At 43.2% G+C, this 18,764-nt stretch overlaps 1 protein-coding gene and 5 non-coding genes across 9 annotated transcripts in view; 1 reads left to right on the top strand and 5 right to left on the bottom strand.

Moving 5' to 3' along the window:
• Positions 1–18,764, top strand: part of LOC119913196 (LIM domain-binding protein 3-like) — a 65,780-nt gene that overhangs the window by 17,371 nt on the left and 29,645 nt on the right. For all 4 annotated transcript variants that reach the window (XM_038732549.1, XM_038732551.1, XM_038732550.1 and 1 more), the window contains exons 3-4: positions 10,728–10,879; positions 13,544–13,613. In XM_038732549.1, coding sequence (XP_038588477.1) covers positions 10,728–10,879; positions 13,544–13,613 — 222 coding nt within the window. The remainder of the gene's footprint in view (positions 1–10,727; positions 10,880–13,543; positions 13,614–18,764) is intronic.
• trnat-ugu lies at positions 2,523–2,596 on the bottom strand. The gene has a single exon. It is a non-coding gene; the product is annotated as a tRNA-Thr (tRNA).
• Positions 3,897–3,970, bottom strand: trnat-agu. The gene has a single exon. It is a non-coding gene; the product is annotated as a tRNA-Thr (tRNA).
• Positions 4,171–4,243, bottom strand: trnat-cgu. Its single transcript has one exon. It is a non-coding gene; the product is annotated as a tRNA-Thr (tRNA).
• trnat-ugu lies at positions 4,953–5,025 on the bottom strand. Its single transcript has one exon. It is a non-coding gene; the product is annotated as a tRNA-Thr (tRNA).
• trnat-cgu lies at positions 5,919–5,991 on the bottom strand. Its single transcript has one exon. It is a non-coding gene; the product is annotated as a tRNA-Thr (tRNA).

Here is an 18,764-nt window from a genome sequence, read left to right as displayed (position 1 = left end):
AGTCCGAGTGAAAGCCGAGCTCTCGGTAACTCGACTCGTGGTGTAACACATCGAGCTGACTCAGCTCTCACTGAGCTCCTGATCCCACTGCATCCTGCTCACCGGCTGCTGGGGCATGTTCCTCCGGGCGGGGGCCGGAGGCTGCTATACTCTAAATCAAGCAGACGTGTACTAATGTATCTCTCCGGTGTATTTAAGCAAGATTATATGGCTAAACATAACCTTTAGCCTCGTGTTAGAAGCCTGTGAGAGGCTTAGCAAAAGATCATGGTTTGGGATAAAACAATAATGCTGCTTTGTTGGAAATTTACAAGTTTTACTTCCGACCTCAAAACGTTCCAGGTGCATGACGGTGAAAGTGAACGAAAATACATGGCTGACCGTGACAAGGCAGCATTAGTCATGTTGATTTTTCTCAACGACTACACAACTCTGGAAATGGGACCATCAAAGAGCATGTGAAGGCACCAGCTCACGTATGATGAAAACACGTTGAGTCTGTAGATTGAAAACATGAAAGACTTTGAGAGCGATCTGTGCGATTTTCAACCAGACTGAAATTGTCCGAAAGGGTCGGTAAGCTATGTGATTTACATTTACATTTAGCTGACGCTATGTACTGCACTTTTCCAGGTGATCTGAGCGGTACAACATATATCTGCACACGTGGAGAGTTTGCACTTATCACCCACAGCACCCTGACATTTGTCTATACTGCCTGGACCAGCATCCAGCCTACAATCCGAGGCCTGCAGCTCGAGGTCTGCAGCTCGAGGCCTGCAGCTCGAGGCCTGCAGCTCGAGGCCTGCACGGGGGGTCTGCAGCTCGAGGCCTGCAGCTCAAGGCCTGCAGCGGGGGGTCTGCAGCCCGAGGTCTGCAGCTCGAGGCCTGCAGCTCGAGGCCTGCAGCTCGAGGCCTGCACGGGGGGTCTGCAGCTCGAGGCCTGCAGCTCAAGGCCTGCAGCGGGGGGTCTGCAGCCCGAGGTCTGCAGCTCGAGGCCTGCACGGGGGGTCTGCAGCTCGAGGCCTGCACGGGGGGTCTGCAGCCCGAGGTCTGCAGCTCGAGGCCTGCACGGGGGGTCTGCAGCTCGAGGCCTGCAGCTCGAGGCCTGCAGCGGGGGGTCTGCAGCCCGAGGTCTGCAGCTCGAGGCCTGCACGGGGGGTCTGCAGCTCGAGGCCTGCAGCTCAAGGCCTGCAGCGGGGGGTCTGCAGCCCGAGGTCTGCAGCTCGAGGCCTGCACGGGGGGTCTGCAGCTCGAGGCCTGCACGGGGGGTCTGCAGCCCGAGGTCTGCAGCTCGAGTCCTGCACGGGGGGTCTGCAGCTCGAGGCCTGCACGGGGGGTCTGCAGCCCGAGGTCTGCAGCTCGAGGCCTGCACGGGGGGTCTGCAGCTCGAGGCCTGCAGCTCGAGGCCTGCAGCTCGAGGCCTGCAGCTCGAGGCCTGCAGCTCGAGGCCTGCACGGGGGGTCTGCAGCCCGAGGCCTGCAGTGTGGCTGTGGGCGTCTGCGGCTGCTGACAGGCAGAAGGCTGTTTTTAGCCTCTGAAGGTCAGTGAGCCTGCACACAGAGGTGTTATCAGTTACCTCTCTGCTCCTCTGACTCTGTTCACAGCTACTGTCACAGGCCTACTGAGTCACTGCTGCCTGGTTGGTTGGTCGGTGTGTTTGATAAAATCCAGATTCACATTATTAACTCCACCGGACAGTTAGAGACAAATCTGGGTTCGAACAGCTGAGAAACAGAGAGTAAAAGTCTATCTTCAAATCTCCTTTATTATTAAACCCTTATCTTCATGTGATGCCGAACAGAACCAGGGACCCTCCCCCCCATGATCTCTGTTGGCTTGTATAATAAAGAAGTAAAGTCTTGGTGGTGTACAGTCTGAGGAACCTACTTTGGATTGGAGGTGTTTTCTTTGGGGATTTAAACCAGGATCTGAACCAGGCGCTTTAACCTACCAAGCCACAGCAACTCTCATATCCGGTTTTGTTTTTATTTTATTCTGAGGAATGTTCTTTTACTTTTGATACTTTAAGTATATTTAGCTGCTATTACTTCTGTATTTTCACTTAAGTAGTAAGTAGTAGATTTTGAATGCAGGACTTTTTACTTAATGCTTTTGTAGTTCAAGCTGTTTTCAGCAAAAGAGCTGAAGAGAATCTGGGAGTAGATGTGGACACGGGGTTCGTGGAGGGGATCTGCATATGTAAATTCTGTGGTCTGAACCTTGGAAGTGTGTGTGTGTCAGTGTATAAAATGTATGTGGGTCAGTGTGAATGGATCAGAGTGAAAGTAGGCCACTCTGCAGCCTGGACAGGCCTCACATTGTTCGGGCTCAGCGAGCAGTTTCCTGAAAGACAAACTCTGCAAACATTTGTTCGCTGTAATCCAGTCGGTTGTGCTGAATTAATCTGGAAGCTGAGTGACCCTGAAATCAGCTGGAGTCAGCAAACAAACAGCAGAACACAGAGGTTCAGTACCGTTTCATTCATAAAGGTCACTTTGAGTTAAGCACAGATTTTATTGAGGCACTGCTGGGAGTTGAACCCAGGATCTCCTGTTGACAAGACAGGCGCTTTAACCAGCTAAGCTACAGCACCGGAGACCAACAAGTTAACTGACATAGTGATGCAATGATTACAGATTTGCTGGTACGATTATTGTCAGAGAAATAATCACAGTTTCACAATTATTACGATTATTATGCATTAATTAATTTCACAACACTAGTAATGACTTAAGTTGATTTTTAATATTTAATTACATTAACAGTTATATTTCTATAATATGTAAGTATTAGCCTATTAATATAAGAGGAATATTAACTTTTATCCACCAGGGGAAATTGTTTTAAAGGAGGGGAATAAACTGAACTGTTACCGTTATCAGCTCTCATCCAAACATATGTTTTAGTGAAAATGATTGAAAGAAATTGAGTGCAGTGTGAACTGAAATGCAGTTAATTGGTAGCCTATTGTCCTGAAAGTCTATAAGCTCCTGGTGTATGTTAGCGTTTTACACCTGGCAACATTTTCTCAGCACAGACAGGAGGCAACATGATGTAACGTTAATTGTTCAGTGTCTGAAATTGTTATGAGGACTACATTCTGTCTTCCATAAAGGCCCTTTCAGCACTGCGTGGAAGCTGCTCAGCGCTAAAGTTCAACTACTTTGACTGCGGCATGCATGCGAGCTCGCTGTGAGCGTTGCACGTTCATCGAGTTTCGGCATCGATGCTCGGGTGGAGATCCCGCAGGTGCTGCATCAAGTTTAATGTAGTTATTCGCTCCTTTAGCAGGAACCTTTGAACGGCAAGTTTTTGAACAGGTGATCCGTCATCTTCAGTAACACCCTGGTCAGACTTAGTGCACCTGAAATGCCCCTGCACTGCCGACTTCAGCCGTTTCTTTGGTGGAAATAAAGCTTCACAGTTTGGCCCCTCTGCCATAGTTTAGCCAGTGTACAGTAGCCTCTGATAAGCAGGACACTTCAGCTGGTGCACCGCTCCTGAAACTTTGTTTTCGTTTTGTGGAAGTTGCCACAGTTTCGTTCCGTGCAAGAGAAACACTCGGTGTAGCGCAGCCTTTACAATTAATTAACGTTTTAAAGCACGGTTAATAGTGAAATCCGGTAATCGCTGCATCCCTATACTGACGGCAGTGAAGAAAATCTTACAGCTGGTAAAAAGGCACACATAGTTTACATTTTTGAGCCTCACACACCAAAACCCACAACCAGGAACCGGTTTCCCTTAGACACGTAGGGCAGGGTTTTCCAGGTGAGATCTGCCAAGACCCCCGCCCCCCTCATCCTGAAATTACATCTACTAGTCATCTACTCTAAACGCCTGTAGTTGGGAAGACAGCTTGAGGAAGTGTGTTGAAAAATGAGCTTGCTCAAAGGCACTGCTGGGATTTGAACCCAGGATCTCCTGTTTACTAGACAGGCGCTTTAACCAACTAAGCCACAGCGCCTGCGTGAGCACTGATTTCCTTCCAATTAAACATTCAGTCATATCAAAGACGAACATTTAAAGATGTATGTGACTTTTCAGTTATTCACCAAGAACTTCACTGGTGTGCGACCTCTGACATGTATAGCAATTGTAAGTCGCTTTGGATAAAAGCGTCCGCTAAATGAATAAATGTAAAGTAATTTAGGGTCCTCATCATTAAGGCACTGCTGGGAGTTGAACCCAGGATCTCCTGTTTACGAGACAGGCGCTTTAACCTCTAAGCTACAGCGCCTCTGAATGGTGGTATGAAAACCAAAATGTTTGTTGAGTTAACATTAATAGGTACTTAGGCTAGATACTTAGTGCTAGCTGATATTTTAGTAAAGTGATGTGAACAGTAAAGTTACTATAACAACATCAGAGCTGCAGTAACACCTTCACAACCAAGGTGTGGCAGCATTTCACTCTTCACTCAGCCAGAAAGGTCGTAAACTGCAGCAAAGCTGAGCTCTCCTGGAAACACCGGAGCATCTGAAGAGGACGTAATGTTGTGTCTCTGTGGATGATGACGACTCGTCTCGGTAAGCTAGTTAGCAAAGTAGCTTCACGTTAAAGCCGTGTTACTTCACGTTATGAGCTGAAACGTTTTCTATACAGTTGGTCAATTTGATAGATTTTTACAGTAATGGTGCTGTGAGTAGCACATCATTATGATACACAACGGCCGCGTTCACATTCCAGATGTGCCCTGACTTCACATTTTACAATATGTGTACATATTTTAGTTGGAGACCTTACTGTCATGTCCTCACTGTAAAGACACCTTAACTCTCCCCACTCTCCCCTGTCCAGGATGTACACAACAAACACATACCATGCAGTCAGAAAGGGCTAAATACTCTGGCAGTTTTACATCTTATTTTATATGAATAATATCTCAGCAGGGATCCTCCCAACATAAAGGATTTAACATTGTAGACATTAAGAATTCGGTAGCAACAAGGCACTGCTGGGAGTTGAACCCAGGATCTCCTGTTTACAAGACAGGCGCTTTAACCACTAAGCTACAGCGCCTCTGTCTGAGCTAGGGGCCAGACCAGCAGCCGTACTGCTGATTGACCGAAGCTAAGCGGGTTTGGGCTTAGCCAGTACCCGGAATGGAGACCTCCTGGGAAAACTAAGTTGCTGCTGGTAGTGGTGTTGTTGGACCACTAGGGGGCAGTCTTACCTCTGGTCCTAATAACAAGATCCCAATGCCCCAGTGCAGAAGAAGAGAGGGACGCCCCCGCTCTGATGGCGTGTGGTAGCTTGTTCTACTATCGTGGTGTCACAGATGAGAACAGCCGGGACTGGGATTGCTTTGTGTGACGGGATGGCAGAGTTTCCATGAAATGAGATGAGAGATTTGTTCAATATAAACTAGGCCTGTACTGTGTGTGTGAGTGTATATATATATATATATATAAATTGACCTAACTATAAAATATTAAAAAATTAAAAGTAGCTTAGTTACAAGCAACTTTTGCCATATTGCTGTAGCTTAGCTTGCTACATTTCACTGGGGGGTAGCTTCTGTGTAGCTGATGTTTCCAATTGTCACGTGTACTTTTAAGTGCATAAGTACGATCAGTCAGACAAATATGGTAAAAAGCAGTGCAGTATGAGAACCCGGGTGGTGTACTCATGATGGTCAAAAGGTTGAGTGTACAACGCTGGACACTTCTCACCCTCAACAGTCGCCATCTTGCCTACAGATTTAAAAAAATTTAATTCAAGTCAAGTGAGCAAACAACTGGCAGATATATTGGAGGGTGACAATCGCCGTTAAAAGATGCCGATAATGATCCCGTTAAAATTCTCCATAAAAAGAAGAATATGAAAAACAGCCGTGTTCTGTCTAATAATATCTTGGATCCTCACAACGTAACGGATTAAACATTGTAGACTTCAACAATTCTGTAACAACAAGGCACTGCTGGGAGTTGAACCCAGGATCTCATGTTTACGAGACAGGCGCTTTAACCACTAAGCTACAGCGCCTCTGATTTGTGTTTCTGCCAAAACGGAAGGGTGAATAGCTAGTTTGTGCTAGCTGACATTTTAGTATGAGGTCCCTAAGGGTAAGGGTTAGGGGCTACAGGGGGCTTTCAACACCTTTAAGACTGACGCTAACGATAACACTATGAAGCTTACGTAGCTAAGCTAATGCTACTTAACTGTATTAAACAAAAGAAACCAATGTTGTTCTGCACAGGAACCGAACGCCGTTCTCACAGGTGAAAAGCAGCAAATTTGCTACCAGAAACTGGACTTTCAACCAGGAGATGTTCATTTCCCGTGTGAAACAAGTCAATACTGAATGTTTTTATTTAAGTTATGTAGTTTACGTAAGTAGCGTAAGTTACGTAAGTAGCGTAAGTTCCGTATGTAGCGTAAGTTACGTATGTAGCGTAAGTTACGTATGTAGCTGTTCTTGTGTCACATATAGTAGTTTTAAGAGTTTTTTATGGAATATATTTGTTTAAACTCCAAATATATGGTTGATTTCTCAAGACAGCTGATTTAAAAAATTGCTACGACTTTGTCGGAGATGTGAGGTCCCGCCCGCTAACGGGTCCGGCCGTCATCAAGTCTGCTGCTGTTCCAAATGCTCCCGTTCCTGGGAGTTTGTACTCCCGAGCCGAACTTGCCAAGTCCGACCTTTAAAGTACAGAAGTCTGAACTTGGCGAACTCGGTATTGAGAAACAGCCTCAGACTTTTCACAACGTTTCACAACGTGCCGTTTCAAAATTGCAACATTTGTCAACATTAACAAGTTTTATTTTGAAAGTCTGACCGGATGTTGCATATTTATTATTGCTAACTTGACTGTGGAGCCCTTCACATTACAAAACAACTCTATAGGGGCGCTCAGGGCGACGCCAAAGGGGTCTTGACCAAGCGTCCCTATGTGACGAGTTAGGTGTGCTGGATGGTTTTCAGGAGCAGCTCTGAAGCTCTGCCGGATTTATTCTGTGATCCGTCCTCGGTGCAGGAACTCTTCCAACTGGAAGTGGACCAGTAAGCTGAGCAGAGTGTAAACTGGGACTGGCTCCCTGCTGTCTGTCACTGTCAGCGGCAGCTAACAGCTCGTCTCCAGGGGGTGGGGTTTCATTCACGCACATTAACCCGCATTCACAGGAAATGTCAGCCGGATGAGTCAGAGCAAGAGAAGAAGTGTCAGAGTGCAATTTAACCTTTATCACTGTGTGAGTGTGTGTGTGAGTGAGTTTTCTGTTAATCCTGCAGCCTCCTCCTGTTTCCCAGCAGCCTGTTCAGACTCTCCTCCTGACAGACAGACAGGCAGATGGTTAAAGGACAGACTCACCATCTGAAAACAAAGCTGACGTACGGCCATCGCCGGATTTACTGGTTTCCAATGGTGCACAGTAATAAATACATTTACTCAAGTACTGTACCTAAGTACAAATTAGATGTATTTGTATTTTTCTCGAGTTTATAAAAGATGACATTTTGTTATAAATTATATAAAAAAATTGACTATTTGATAGTAGTTTAAGTCATTCTTCATGTAAAAACATTTCATAGTTCACAAATATGTAAATTCCTTTTAATTATTTTAATGTATTTTTAATAATTTTGAGGTTTGGACAAAACAATCATTGTGAAGATGTCGCTTTGGCCTCTGAGTAACTGTGACAGCATTTCTCAATATTTTCACATGTTTGCAATAAAGCATGTGTAATTTTTACAATCAATTGATTAATGGAGAAAATAATCAGTAGATTAATCCATAGTAGAAAAAAATCATTACATAATCTCAGTCTGATAGAAAATAGTTCAACCTCAACCAACTACAGCTGTAAAATCCTGATTTTAAATTAATGCATGAGGAATAATGATATAATATATAATAAAATAACAGTCAAGTTTTTCATTCTGCATTGAGTAATTTTACTTTTAATAAGATAAAATAAAAGTACATATTCCTGATTATGCTTACATACTTTTACTTAACCCTTTCATGCATGAAATAATAAATTACAAAGTACTATTTATGTTTGTCTTACTTAAAAACAACAAACGTTTAAAAAATAAATAAATAAATAACAATAGCACCTAGATGGAGGAACAAACCAGCCAGGTGTTGTTCATTTGCTAATTATCAGTAAACTCAACTAAGGATGATGGGAATGTAATTTTTAATTAAAACCATGGCCTGATGGTGGCGCTGCATGAAGGGAGGATTGGCAAAGTTATTACAGTTCATCATGAGCCACCATGATAAGTCTGTTTTCCTGACGTTTCCCCATTTACGCGGTTGAAATTAAAAGATATGATTGGAGTTTTTAGAGACTCTTAGTAATCCTCAGATATTCTTGCTCATCTTTTATCGTACATGAAAACCCATCCTATGCAGAAAGGATCTGCTCCTTCTGAAGGACAACATGTTATCTTTCCTCTCTTCCTACATCTCCTTCTCCAACTTCCTGCCCTTCCTGTTCCTCCATCTCCTCACACACCTCACCTTCACTTCATTTTCTCCTCCATCTCCACCAGCATCTCCTCTTTCCACATTACCGCGCTCCTCCTCTTCCGTCACCTCCTTCTTTGACAACCATTTTCTTTTGGTGTGGATGGAAATAGAGGGGTCACGGAGAAGTGATCGACCGGGCAGAGTGAATGTGACTCGGCCGGGGGTTGGCGGTGTCTGGACAGCTGTCCAGGCTTTAACACTCAGGCATGAACACTTGTGTCTCGTCATTGTGTTCGAGGCGCCACAGAGGCCTCTGGGTTCCAGACCGGCCCTGTAAGTGAAAGGTCACGAGGTCAGCCCGCTGAAATGTTTCCCTCAGGAGCCGACGGTCCTGCAGGGGAAACATCTGAAGTCATACCACGGTGTGCGGCCTCTCACTTTGCTTTAGGAGGTTCACACTCACTCATGCATCCCCTCCAATCACTTTTTTTTAGCGGCATGACTGGATGGATGGCGTGTCGGTCGGTCAGTCGGTCCACCATTTTGGTCCAGATGGAAATTTTTTCACGTTCATGTTCCCCAGAGGACGAATCGCTCTGACTTTGGGGATCCTCTGACTTTTCATCTAGCTCCTCCAAAAGGTTTACACTTGTGATGTTTTGACTGAAATATCTCAACAACTACTGGACAAGTTTATTACAGTTTTGCAATTTTCAGTCGTTTTCATTTAGTTTTGACTTTTTGTTTGTTCAGTTTAGTTCAATTAATCAGATTTTAAAGCAGCAAGTGAAGCAGGTTTGTTAGTTTAGTTTTTATTCATTGAAAATGCTTAGTTTTAATTTAGTTTTGATTAGTTTAGATGCGAGGGGCGTGGACTAAATTAAAACATTTCTGGCACAGCTAAGAAATTGGAATATTGATTTCATATCCACCTAAAATACCAGGCTCAAGTCGGCCCTATGAAATAAACCGACAAAGACAAAATCTAAAGATTTTTACTGTGTAATTTTAGTTTATTTTATTTTAGTTTTGTAAACAGACTGTTTCTGTTATTGTTTTTTGTAAAGCCTCGTTTTTATATTTTTCTTATTTCATTAGTTTCGTAACAATAATAACATTGCTAATGAATGGATTGTGATGTAGTTCAGACTTTCATGTTTACCTCAGGATGAATTGTAATAACTTTGGCAATCCTCTGACTCTTCTTCTTCACCATCAGGCCATCGCTTTAATTAATTACCCGCAAAAAAACTACATTCCCATCATCCTTAGCTGTGTTTACTGATAATTGGCAAATGTTAGCATGCTAAAATGCTAAACTATGATGGTTAACATGGTAAATCTGCTAAACATCAGCATGTTAGCATTATCATTGAGAGCATGTTAGCATGCTGATGTTAGCTCAAAGCACAGCCATTGTTCTCATTGACAGAGCGTCAATTGTAACGTCTCCGGCGGACGAGGCAGCCTTTCAACGCTCTGGGGGAAACCCTTTAGCGCCATTGTACAAGGCTAAAAGTACTGCTATGTCTGAGTAAAGAGGTGGACGGGTGGGACCAAACTGGACTTTCACTCAAGACACGGGTGTTCGTTTCCTGTGTGAAACAAAAAGTGATCCTGATTGATTCCTTTTAGTTGCGTGACGTAACTTAACTGAATTTAAGTCACATAAGTTTTGTAGTAATTTTAAGGCAAACAATCATCTTTTCCTAAACTTAACCATGTACTTTTGTTGTTAATTGTCGCAGGTACAAAGAGTTAAGAACAGGTTCATCCCAAAGAAACCAGGTGAAGATTTATGTTTGGCTCCATTCAGGATTTGCACCATTTTAAAATCTACCAAGTGACGTCGTAGCTGCTCTGCGGCATCTCTGATGCTTTGGTTTATTTGAATGGATTTTCAGATTAAGGGGGCTTTAGCATGCCGACATAACAACTTAACTCTTTACCCATTGATTGATTGTTTCGTGGAAAACCTTTTCCATCCGGCTTTTCATGAGTAATTGATTAAAAGATGGAGCCTGACGTGAGCACTGACCTGTGCTGTGTGTTACTGGACACACTCATCCCACATGTTAACCTACATTCGATCCTGAAAGAAGGTGACATACAAACACAACCTGTTTCTGTTTTCTGTTTTTTAATAGTTGACTCGCAGATTTGTTCTTGTTATTAATAAATTTCAAGCCAACCACAGATCCAAAATGTTCCACAGTGGAATCCCAGCAGGTTCTTCATGTGTCTGATTAAAGATTCTTAGATTAGTGTCTAAAAGTCTTTTTCATTGTGTTTGGACAGATCACTCCGGGCAGCAAAGCGGCGCAGGGTAACCTGGTCCAGGGTGATGTCATCGTCGCCATCGACGGCGTCAGCACTGAGGGGATGACTCACCTGGAGGCCCAGAACAAGATCAAGATGGCCAACTACAACCTGGCACTCACCATGACCAAGTAAATATGGAAACACAAATCCTTCTACCTTGCGCTTGACATATCTTTTCAATTCAATTTTATTTATATAGCGCCAAATCATAACAACAGTTATCTCACAGCGCTTCATTAAAGAGCAGGTATAGACCGTACTCTGTGATGATATTTTGTTTATTTAAAAATTTATTATTTTTATGTAGGAATCCAGGCACGTTTTAGGGTGTTTTTTCCACTCACCTTTATCATTTTAGATTGATATTCTCAAAGAAATCAGTGTCCAGTCACCATATTCCAGAAGACAGAAGAGAGCAGCTGATGGTGTACACCAGCGATCTGGCCGCCAGAATAATATCTGGCCCTATTGCTGATCAGATTGCTTTGATAGCAGAAAAATAAAAAATTAATAAATTGATAGCAGCTGATGGTGAAATAGATCTCAGGCATGACAACAGTTACTCACATAATCACTTCCTCTTAAATGATTGTGCCTCCAAAATAAAAGCGCAAGAATGTTGTTTTTTTTGCAGCAATGCTTCATATTGAGTTTATTGAGAGCTTTTACTTTGAAAAGTTCTGAGGGACATTCGAAAGAGTCTCTGGCTCGCTTGACACACCTCTAAAACAGCCATCAGTAAACGTGTGATTGGATTCTCCTGAATTTCCTCAGGGAAATGAAAATAAGTGTCCGCAGGTTTATGAGTGCGGATTAAACGCCGGGACGCGCACACACTGCGGCACATGCTTTATTGCGAACATGTGAAAAAGTGTCCTTATAGGCTGATCAATTTGTTTAACAAGGGCGCAAAAGAAAGTCGGCAGGATTTTAGGATCAATCTTTCAACTCATCCAACGTGAGTCCCGCACTCTACCAACTGAGCTAAACGTGCACATGAGTGGGCCCATCCAAGGGTTTGAAATAATTTGACTGAATAATGTTCTGGCCCGCCATGGCACGGCTTCAAAAAAAGTTGGCCCAATGTCAGACTTAGTGGACACCTTCAGTTACTTCCTTGTGCTTAGTGTGCAGCAGCTCCTGCTTTCACCTCTCAGGCACCATACAGTGTGCTCTGACTTACCTGTAGGGTTTGTTGGGGCCATATGTAGCCAGAGAGGAGGAACTACAGGCACTCGGTGTTAACAAAAAAGAGCGTTATTTGGTTAAATAAACATATAATATTCTCCTAAGGAGACACTAGAATCGAACATCACAAATAAGGACATCGGTGCTCAATGCAGTAAAGCTGGAGGTACGACATTAAAGTATCTGATGTGTATACAGTATCTCACCAAAGTGAGTGCACCCCTCACATTTTTGTAAATGTTTGATTATATCTTTTCATGTGACAACACTAAAGAAATGACACTTTGCTACTTTGCTAGTGTCGCCGTGTTTGGTTTGTTTACGATGTGCAAATTCGGAGGTTGTCGGAGGAAGATAATCCGGTGTCGGCGAGGGACGATCCGGTCCTGGTCTGCCCCCAACATTTTACTGCTTTAACACTTTAAGTCCTGATTATACTCACATACTTTTACTGTAACTGTGAGTATTTTAACAGTGAGGTATTAGTACTTCAGATTTTTAGATAAACCTGATTCAGATTCTAGTCTGAGCTTTTGACCGTGACACTCACAGTGAGTGTGCTCTGACCTCTGACCCTCCTCCTCCTCCTCTTCCTCTTCTGTAAGCTTTTCCTGTCGCCGCCTTCGTTCTGCAGGAGCTTCTTGTGAACAGAGGATGTTGACACACGTTCAGTGTTGCTTCTCTCTGTGTCCTTCAGCTGAAGAGTAAACAGAGTGTTTCACCCACACAGGGAGGGATTTCACAGGTAAAGTAACTGATGTTACAGAACACTCGGGCTCTCAAACAAACCGATGAAATCGATGAAACACCTTCACACGCTGTCACGTGGAATTGATTATTCAATAGCTGTGAAATCTGGAACAGCGGTTATGAAAGTTGTGGCAGTTGAGAACCGAACTCAAAAGAAGCACCGTGCACGAGTACTGTTTTGTGTGATGATCAATAACATGTTCAGATCTCCTGCTGTGTGACACAGAAAGAATTGTTATCTTGGTAACAAGCTTCTTAATAAAGCTGCAGGCTGGATTTCTCGGTTTGGGGTTTTATCTCTGACAGCATTTAGTTTGTGCCTCATTCACTAAAATCTGATGTTTTGTTATAAATTAGTGCAGCTCACTCGTCACTACGATCTTCTTGTTCTACTTCTGGTAGAATTCAGGCAGTGCAGACACTCATCACTACGTTTACTACGTATGTTAGAAGAAGAAGAAGAAGGACTGAACCTTTATATATATATATTAAATATTATGCATTTATTTATATTATATTTTATATTTTATTAAATTGTTTGTATTTCTGTCTGTGTCCTGCTGTGTATTGGACTTAAACTTCTATTATTTTATTATTCCAATAAAATAAAGTCTTGTTGGTCTCTGTGTATTCATATTACTTTTTATTCCAATTATTTAATCTTGAACTGACTGAACTCAAACAGCTCCTCATTTACAGGAACCAAAGTAAGAAAATGTAGAAGAAGAAATTCTCGTGGAAGAAAAAAGTTATTTGACCGACTGGGAAATGTTTCCGAACACACCATGTGAAAGTTAATGGCTCGTCAGGAGAACTTTTTATTTCACCGCCTCTGTTTTCTTTTCTTCCTGCAGGGCGAAGCGTCCCGTTCTCATGACGACACCGAGAATCGACGCCGCTATTCCCATGATCCCTCACCAACAGGTAACTTACCTCATAATGCATTTGAGTTGCTGTCGAATAGTCTTCTTTGCTTTAGGAGTGAAATGACCCGAAGTATCTAAGTGGCGATAACAGCTGGTGTAAAAGACAAGTGATGTAAATATATATTGACAGAGATATGAAACGCACGGTCTATGTCGTCACTGCCCCTGCTCAGAGAAGTTTGTTTAGAACAATATGTCACATATGGACGCATGGTCAAGACCCGTTGGCGTCAGTTTGTAACGCTCTGGAGGGAAACCCTGTAGCTTCATTTATGGACGCCAAAGGTAGGTTTAGGATGAGAAAAGTCAGAGTGAGGAGGTGAAGGGGTCGACAGAAACCGAACTTTCAGTCTGGAGACCGATGTTCCCCGTGTGAAACAAAAAGTCAACATTAGCCCCTTTTCCACCGCACGGTACCAGCTCGACTCGACTCGCCTTTGTTTGGCTTTCCACTGTGGAAATGTTGCACCTGTACCTGTTCCAGGTCCTTTCTTTTTGTATCACCTCCGTCGAGGTTCCAAGCGAGCTGAGGGAAACTACACACAGGCTGCTGATTGGTCAGAGAGAATCGTCACTATTCACTGCATCATCATTTCACCAGACAGAGGCCAGCAGCAGGAAAATTTATATTTTACAGTTTTCATACGTTATTTCATCACTAAATCCACTTCTGAGAAGTTTTGAGGTGAGAAATCAGCTGTGTAGATTTCAGATATTGACAGTTTTACGAGAAGTGACGGCGGGGGAAACCTGCGCCAACCTTGCGAGGCCGGCCAGCCGCCCGCTCACAGAGCCCTCTGCTCCCGCCGTCGCACAGACCGCTGCAGCAACAACGGCAGAGGAAAACACAGCTGGAAGGTTTTCATACCGCTTATCTGTCTTTACATCCTGAGGAATGTTGAAACTTTTTAACTTAAAAACGAGAAAGCGGTGTGGATCGCAGTGTCGCAGTGAACATTACGTTGCGGCTGTTGTGTGTGTGTGGCGTTGTTATGACGACAAGCTACATTGAGGGCCACTATCTGCAATGGAAAACGGAGCAGGGCCAAACCGAGTCGAGGCGAGCTGGTACTGGTGATGGAAAAACGTCATTTCACTTGAGTTAGTTAAGTCACGTTGTTCCGACTGTCGCGAATTCGCATCATACCTCTTCCTTGCAGACTGCAAGCCAAGATAGCACACGGATTCCCCCGATGCCTGTTGGTGCATATTCGATACGAACCTAGGAACCTTTCGCAAGCCCTGGTTTCTCGTTTATGCCTAATTTGCATCATTAAGTGACGTGGTGAATCTGATATTTCTAGTAGGGAAGTTTTACATTAGTAAAGTAAGCCTTAATGGGTTTTTTTGTGGTTGAATTCAATTCAAATGTCCAAAAAAAGTAAACGTTATATTTTAAATAATGATTTTTTATTATGTGCGATTTATTATGTTTAGACACTTTATTATCTTCAGTATTTCCTTTCATTGATACGTCTCTACCAGCTGAATGTCTGTATAATGCTCGATAAAAAGAAAGTTTCACCACATCAGAGCCACGTCAATAACATCCGCCGTCGCATAATTAACTCAGCTTAGAGTAAGGGCAGTCGGATTCAGCCCTTGACCTCATGACGTTTTCCATCAAGGTCAAGGAAAAGTGTCAAGGAGATCATTCTTTTGACTTTTCGGCCCTGGAGTTCTGGCATGAATGTCTGATTGATAAACATAGTTAGAATAGCTCAAATGTTAAAGAAATTGCAATCTTCCCGTTGTTTGAATCTGTAAATGAATTTTCACACGTCACATTACTCGTCTTCATGTGTTCACTGTTTACATTTTTCTCCTCAGCGTCTCTGAACTCCTGCAGACGTTTGATTTAAACGCTGCTGTGTCTTTTTGGGGCGCCACTACGGATAATTCACATTTTGTCTGCAACATATAGAGATTTATTTTTTCTCTGTGAGAGTCAGAACCTGGATACTTCAGAGTGGGCCAACGTGAATGAGTTGTGCTCTGAGAAAAGAAAAGAGATAACACACACACACTGAGGGGGAACGCCACTGGTTCAACATGATGAGTTGCCGCCTCCTGGTGGCCACAGGAAGAAAGACACAATATATAAAACATATAAATAAAAATGATCAATATCTTTAATCCCTGGAAACAATCAATTAATCTTTGAGGTCTGTATGATATAAACGCTTTTCAGCTTTATGAATGAACTGACCAGAAACATGAGGAGATATTGGTCATAATAATGTATATGAATATTGAAAATATAAAAAAACATTTTTTTTTTGTTACAGGCGAGACTCAGATAATCACATTTGGAAATAACTTGATCGATTTTTGGAAAAGTCAAACATTTACCTTTACATTCTAACTTGTCTATAAAACATATTGATCAGATATTGATAGTTATTACCCAACATTCTCTGCTCCCTCCCCGCCCCGTCTCCACCCCCTCCTTCCTGCTCCATCAGTCAGTGCAGGTGAACGGCCGCCTGTCGGCCTGCAGTGCCTCCTCCGGGCCTGCAGAGGCAGACTCTCCCGGGGGGAGAGCGGCGGTCAGCCCCGCTCAGAGGAAGCAGTATAACTCACCCATCGGCCTGTACTCAGAGGACACTCTGAGGGAGATGGCGGCCATGCAGGCGGGCCGGCCTGCGGGGTACGTGACCAGGGACGAGAAAGCGCTGCTAACAAGTCACCCTGAAAAGGAGAAAAGTGGGCTCATCAGAACATTCAGTGTCAAACTAATAAATAATCTGTGGTGGAGAGTAGCTTTACTGTGAGGTACCAAAGTCAGCATCTTTGTCCAGGCGGTTATTTTAGACCAGAACCGGCAATAATATCTGGCCAGATTGCTTTGAAATCAGAAAAATAAAAACTAAATAAATAGATAGCGGCTGGTGCTGAAATAGATCTCAGTCATGACAGCAACAGTTACTCAAAATAAAAGCGCGAGAAATGCTTCATGTTGAGTTTCTTAAAAGCTTTTACTTTGAAGAGTACTGAAGGACAATCGAAAGAGTCTCTGGCCTGCTTGACACACCTCTACAACCTACCTAACGGGAGTCCCGACTGAGTTAAACGTGCACGTGATTTGAAATAATCTGACTTTTTTCTGGCCCGCCATGTAACGGCTTGAAAAACAATTGGTTTTCAACAAGAGGACGCGGGAGTTTAGCTTTTAACACCTTTAACTGACGAATCTCTCCTTCAGCTGCAGTGATATGTTTTGCGGAGATTATTATTATTTGACACTGACTCGTATGGACCAGATTTTGCAGTTCTTGCGTTCTGCTTCACGCGGATCCCAACTGAGACGAAAACACAGGAACCTTTAAAGTAATTCCTCTGTTTGTGTTGAGTTTGGCCATTTTTTACAGTGTTCAGGCGCCATGTGCCGCTGCTCTGTCTCTTGGCTGTTACTGTGGTGCTGAGGGCGATGACTGAGCAGTTTGATCAGTGTTTGCGTGAAGGGGCGTGTACATGACCGATAAATGGTGGCGTGCGAGAAGGCGGGGCCGAATGGCAACTGTAGAGAGCAGAAAAAATCATGGTCATGTCTGGGAAACAGAGGACGTATGGTCACCCTACACGACACCGACCTCATCCCGCCAGAGCGCTTGAACAAACGCTAAGCTAACTGATGTTGTGGAGACAGCCTGGAACCTCCTCAAGGACCCCCGGGGGTCCCCGGACCCCACTTTGAGAACCACTGCCATAACACATATTGCAATTAATTCTGCCGCCTTTTCACGCAGTATTTTGGCAGACATATTCTGATCTGGTCACACACCTGCTAGTGGAACCACACGATTGGCTTAATGTGTTTCCCGGCTCGGCAGTTAAAACGCAGACGATTGGCTGTCTTGCAGGAGGGGCGGGACATGTGCGTACAACCGCCATCTTCGGCGTTGCGGGCTTTTCCCAATAGGATTCTATTTAGGATTCTTTAAGTGGCGTGTCTCCTCTTAAATTGTCCCTGGCGGTATTTCCATTTCCTGCTACTTTACACTTCTACTCCACTACAAGTATTGTACTTTTAGCTTCACCACATTTCTGTTACTTCACAGATTCAGATTAATAATACAAGAAATGAATCAGCTGATATTAATAATAATAATAATAATCCTTATTTGTAGAGCACTTTTCAAAAACAAGTTACAAAGTGCTTTAACAAGTGTAAAGAATAATACAAAAACAAAAACAAGATAAGAGCATGAAAATTTAATATAAAATTAGTAAAATACAATAAAATAAAAGGGATAAAAAAATATTATTATAGATTAAGTTTATAAAGTCATTAAAATGAGCTCCTTCTTGACCAGCTGCAGCGGATTATAATCCAGTTATGCATTATTCTGAGAAGGGCCGTTCTGCATATCGAGTACTTTTACTTTAATATAAGATTCGAGCTCCTCTTCCACCGCTGAGTGACGAGAATAGAGAGTGTTAGTGAGGAGGAGGAGGCTTAAAGTGAAGAGGACAGACATTTAGCAGTCGCTGCATTACAAAGCTATGATGAGGAGGGGGGGTCTGTGACTGTTACCATAACTATTCATAATCATAGCCACACACACACACACTGTTATTACCCAGCATGCCTGTGGTGTTTCCTCGGTTCACAGTGCGATTCGGTTACTGTGTCACTGAAGAGGCCAAACACCTGTTGGCTGTTCTGGCTGCAGCTAAAGGTCAGGGAACCTTCTGGACACGCGAGCACACACTGATGTGGAGACTGTCAGGTCACAGTTACATCTACATTCAACAGGCATCAGTGAAGTGAGAGATCTGCGAGCAACAGTAAATACTAGTAAGAGCTAATAACGCATACAGCATCAACAGGGTAAATACCACGAATAGTGCAGACACAAGAGACTTGTAAGGAGATAGTAGAAGAAGAGCAGGAAGTGCATGTTAGAGGTGTTGTAAGAGGAAGTGTTCTCTGGTGAGATGAGTTTTCAGAAACTTATTGAAGTTAAAGAGGGACTGCTCTGATGGCATTTAAATTAAATTAAATTAAAGGATCTTTATTGTCCTCAAAAGTGGAAATTTGTCTTTGGCTTAAAAGAAAATCACGTAATTAAAAGTCACATATACAAACAATAAAAAACACAACATCTACAGTAGCGATCGTAACGGATATGATTCCAGAGACAAA

The sequence above is a fragment of the Micropterus salmoides genome, unplaced genomic scaffold (assembly GCF_014851395.1).
Source record: "Micropterus salmoides isolate LMB-PRFRI ecotype aquatic unplaced genomic scaffold, ASM1485139v1 Ms_hic_scaffold_2, whole genome shotgun sequence".
Taxonomy (NCBI): Eukaryota; Metazoa; Chordata; class Actinopteri; order Centrarchiformes; family Centrarchidae; genus Micropterus; species Micropterus salmoides.
Note: the sequence above shows the minus strand (reverse complement) of the source record. Positions and strands in the feature narration are given on the sequence as shown.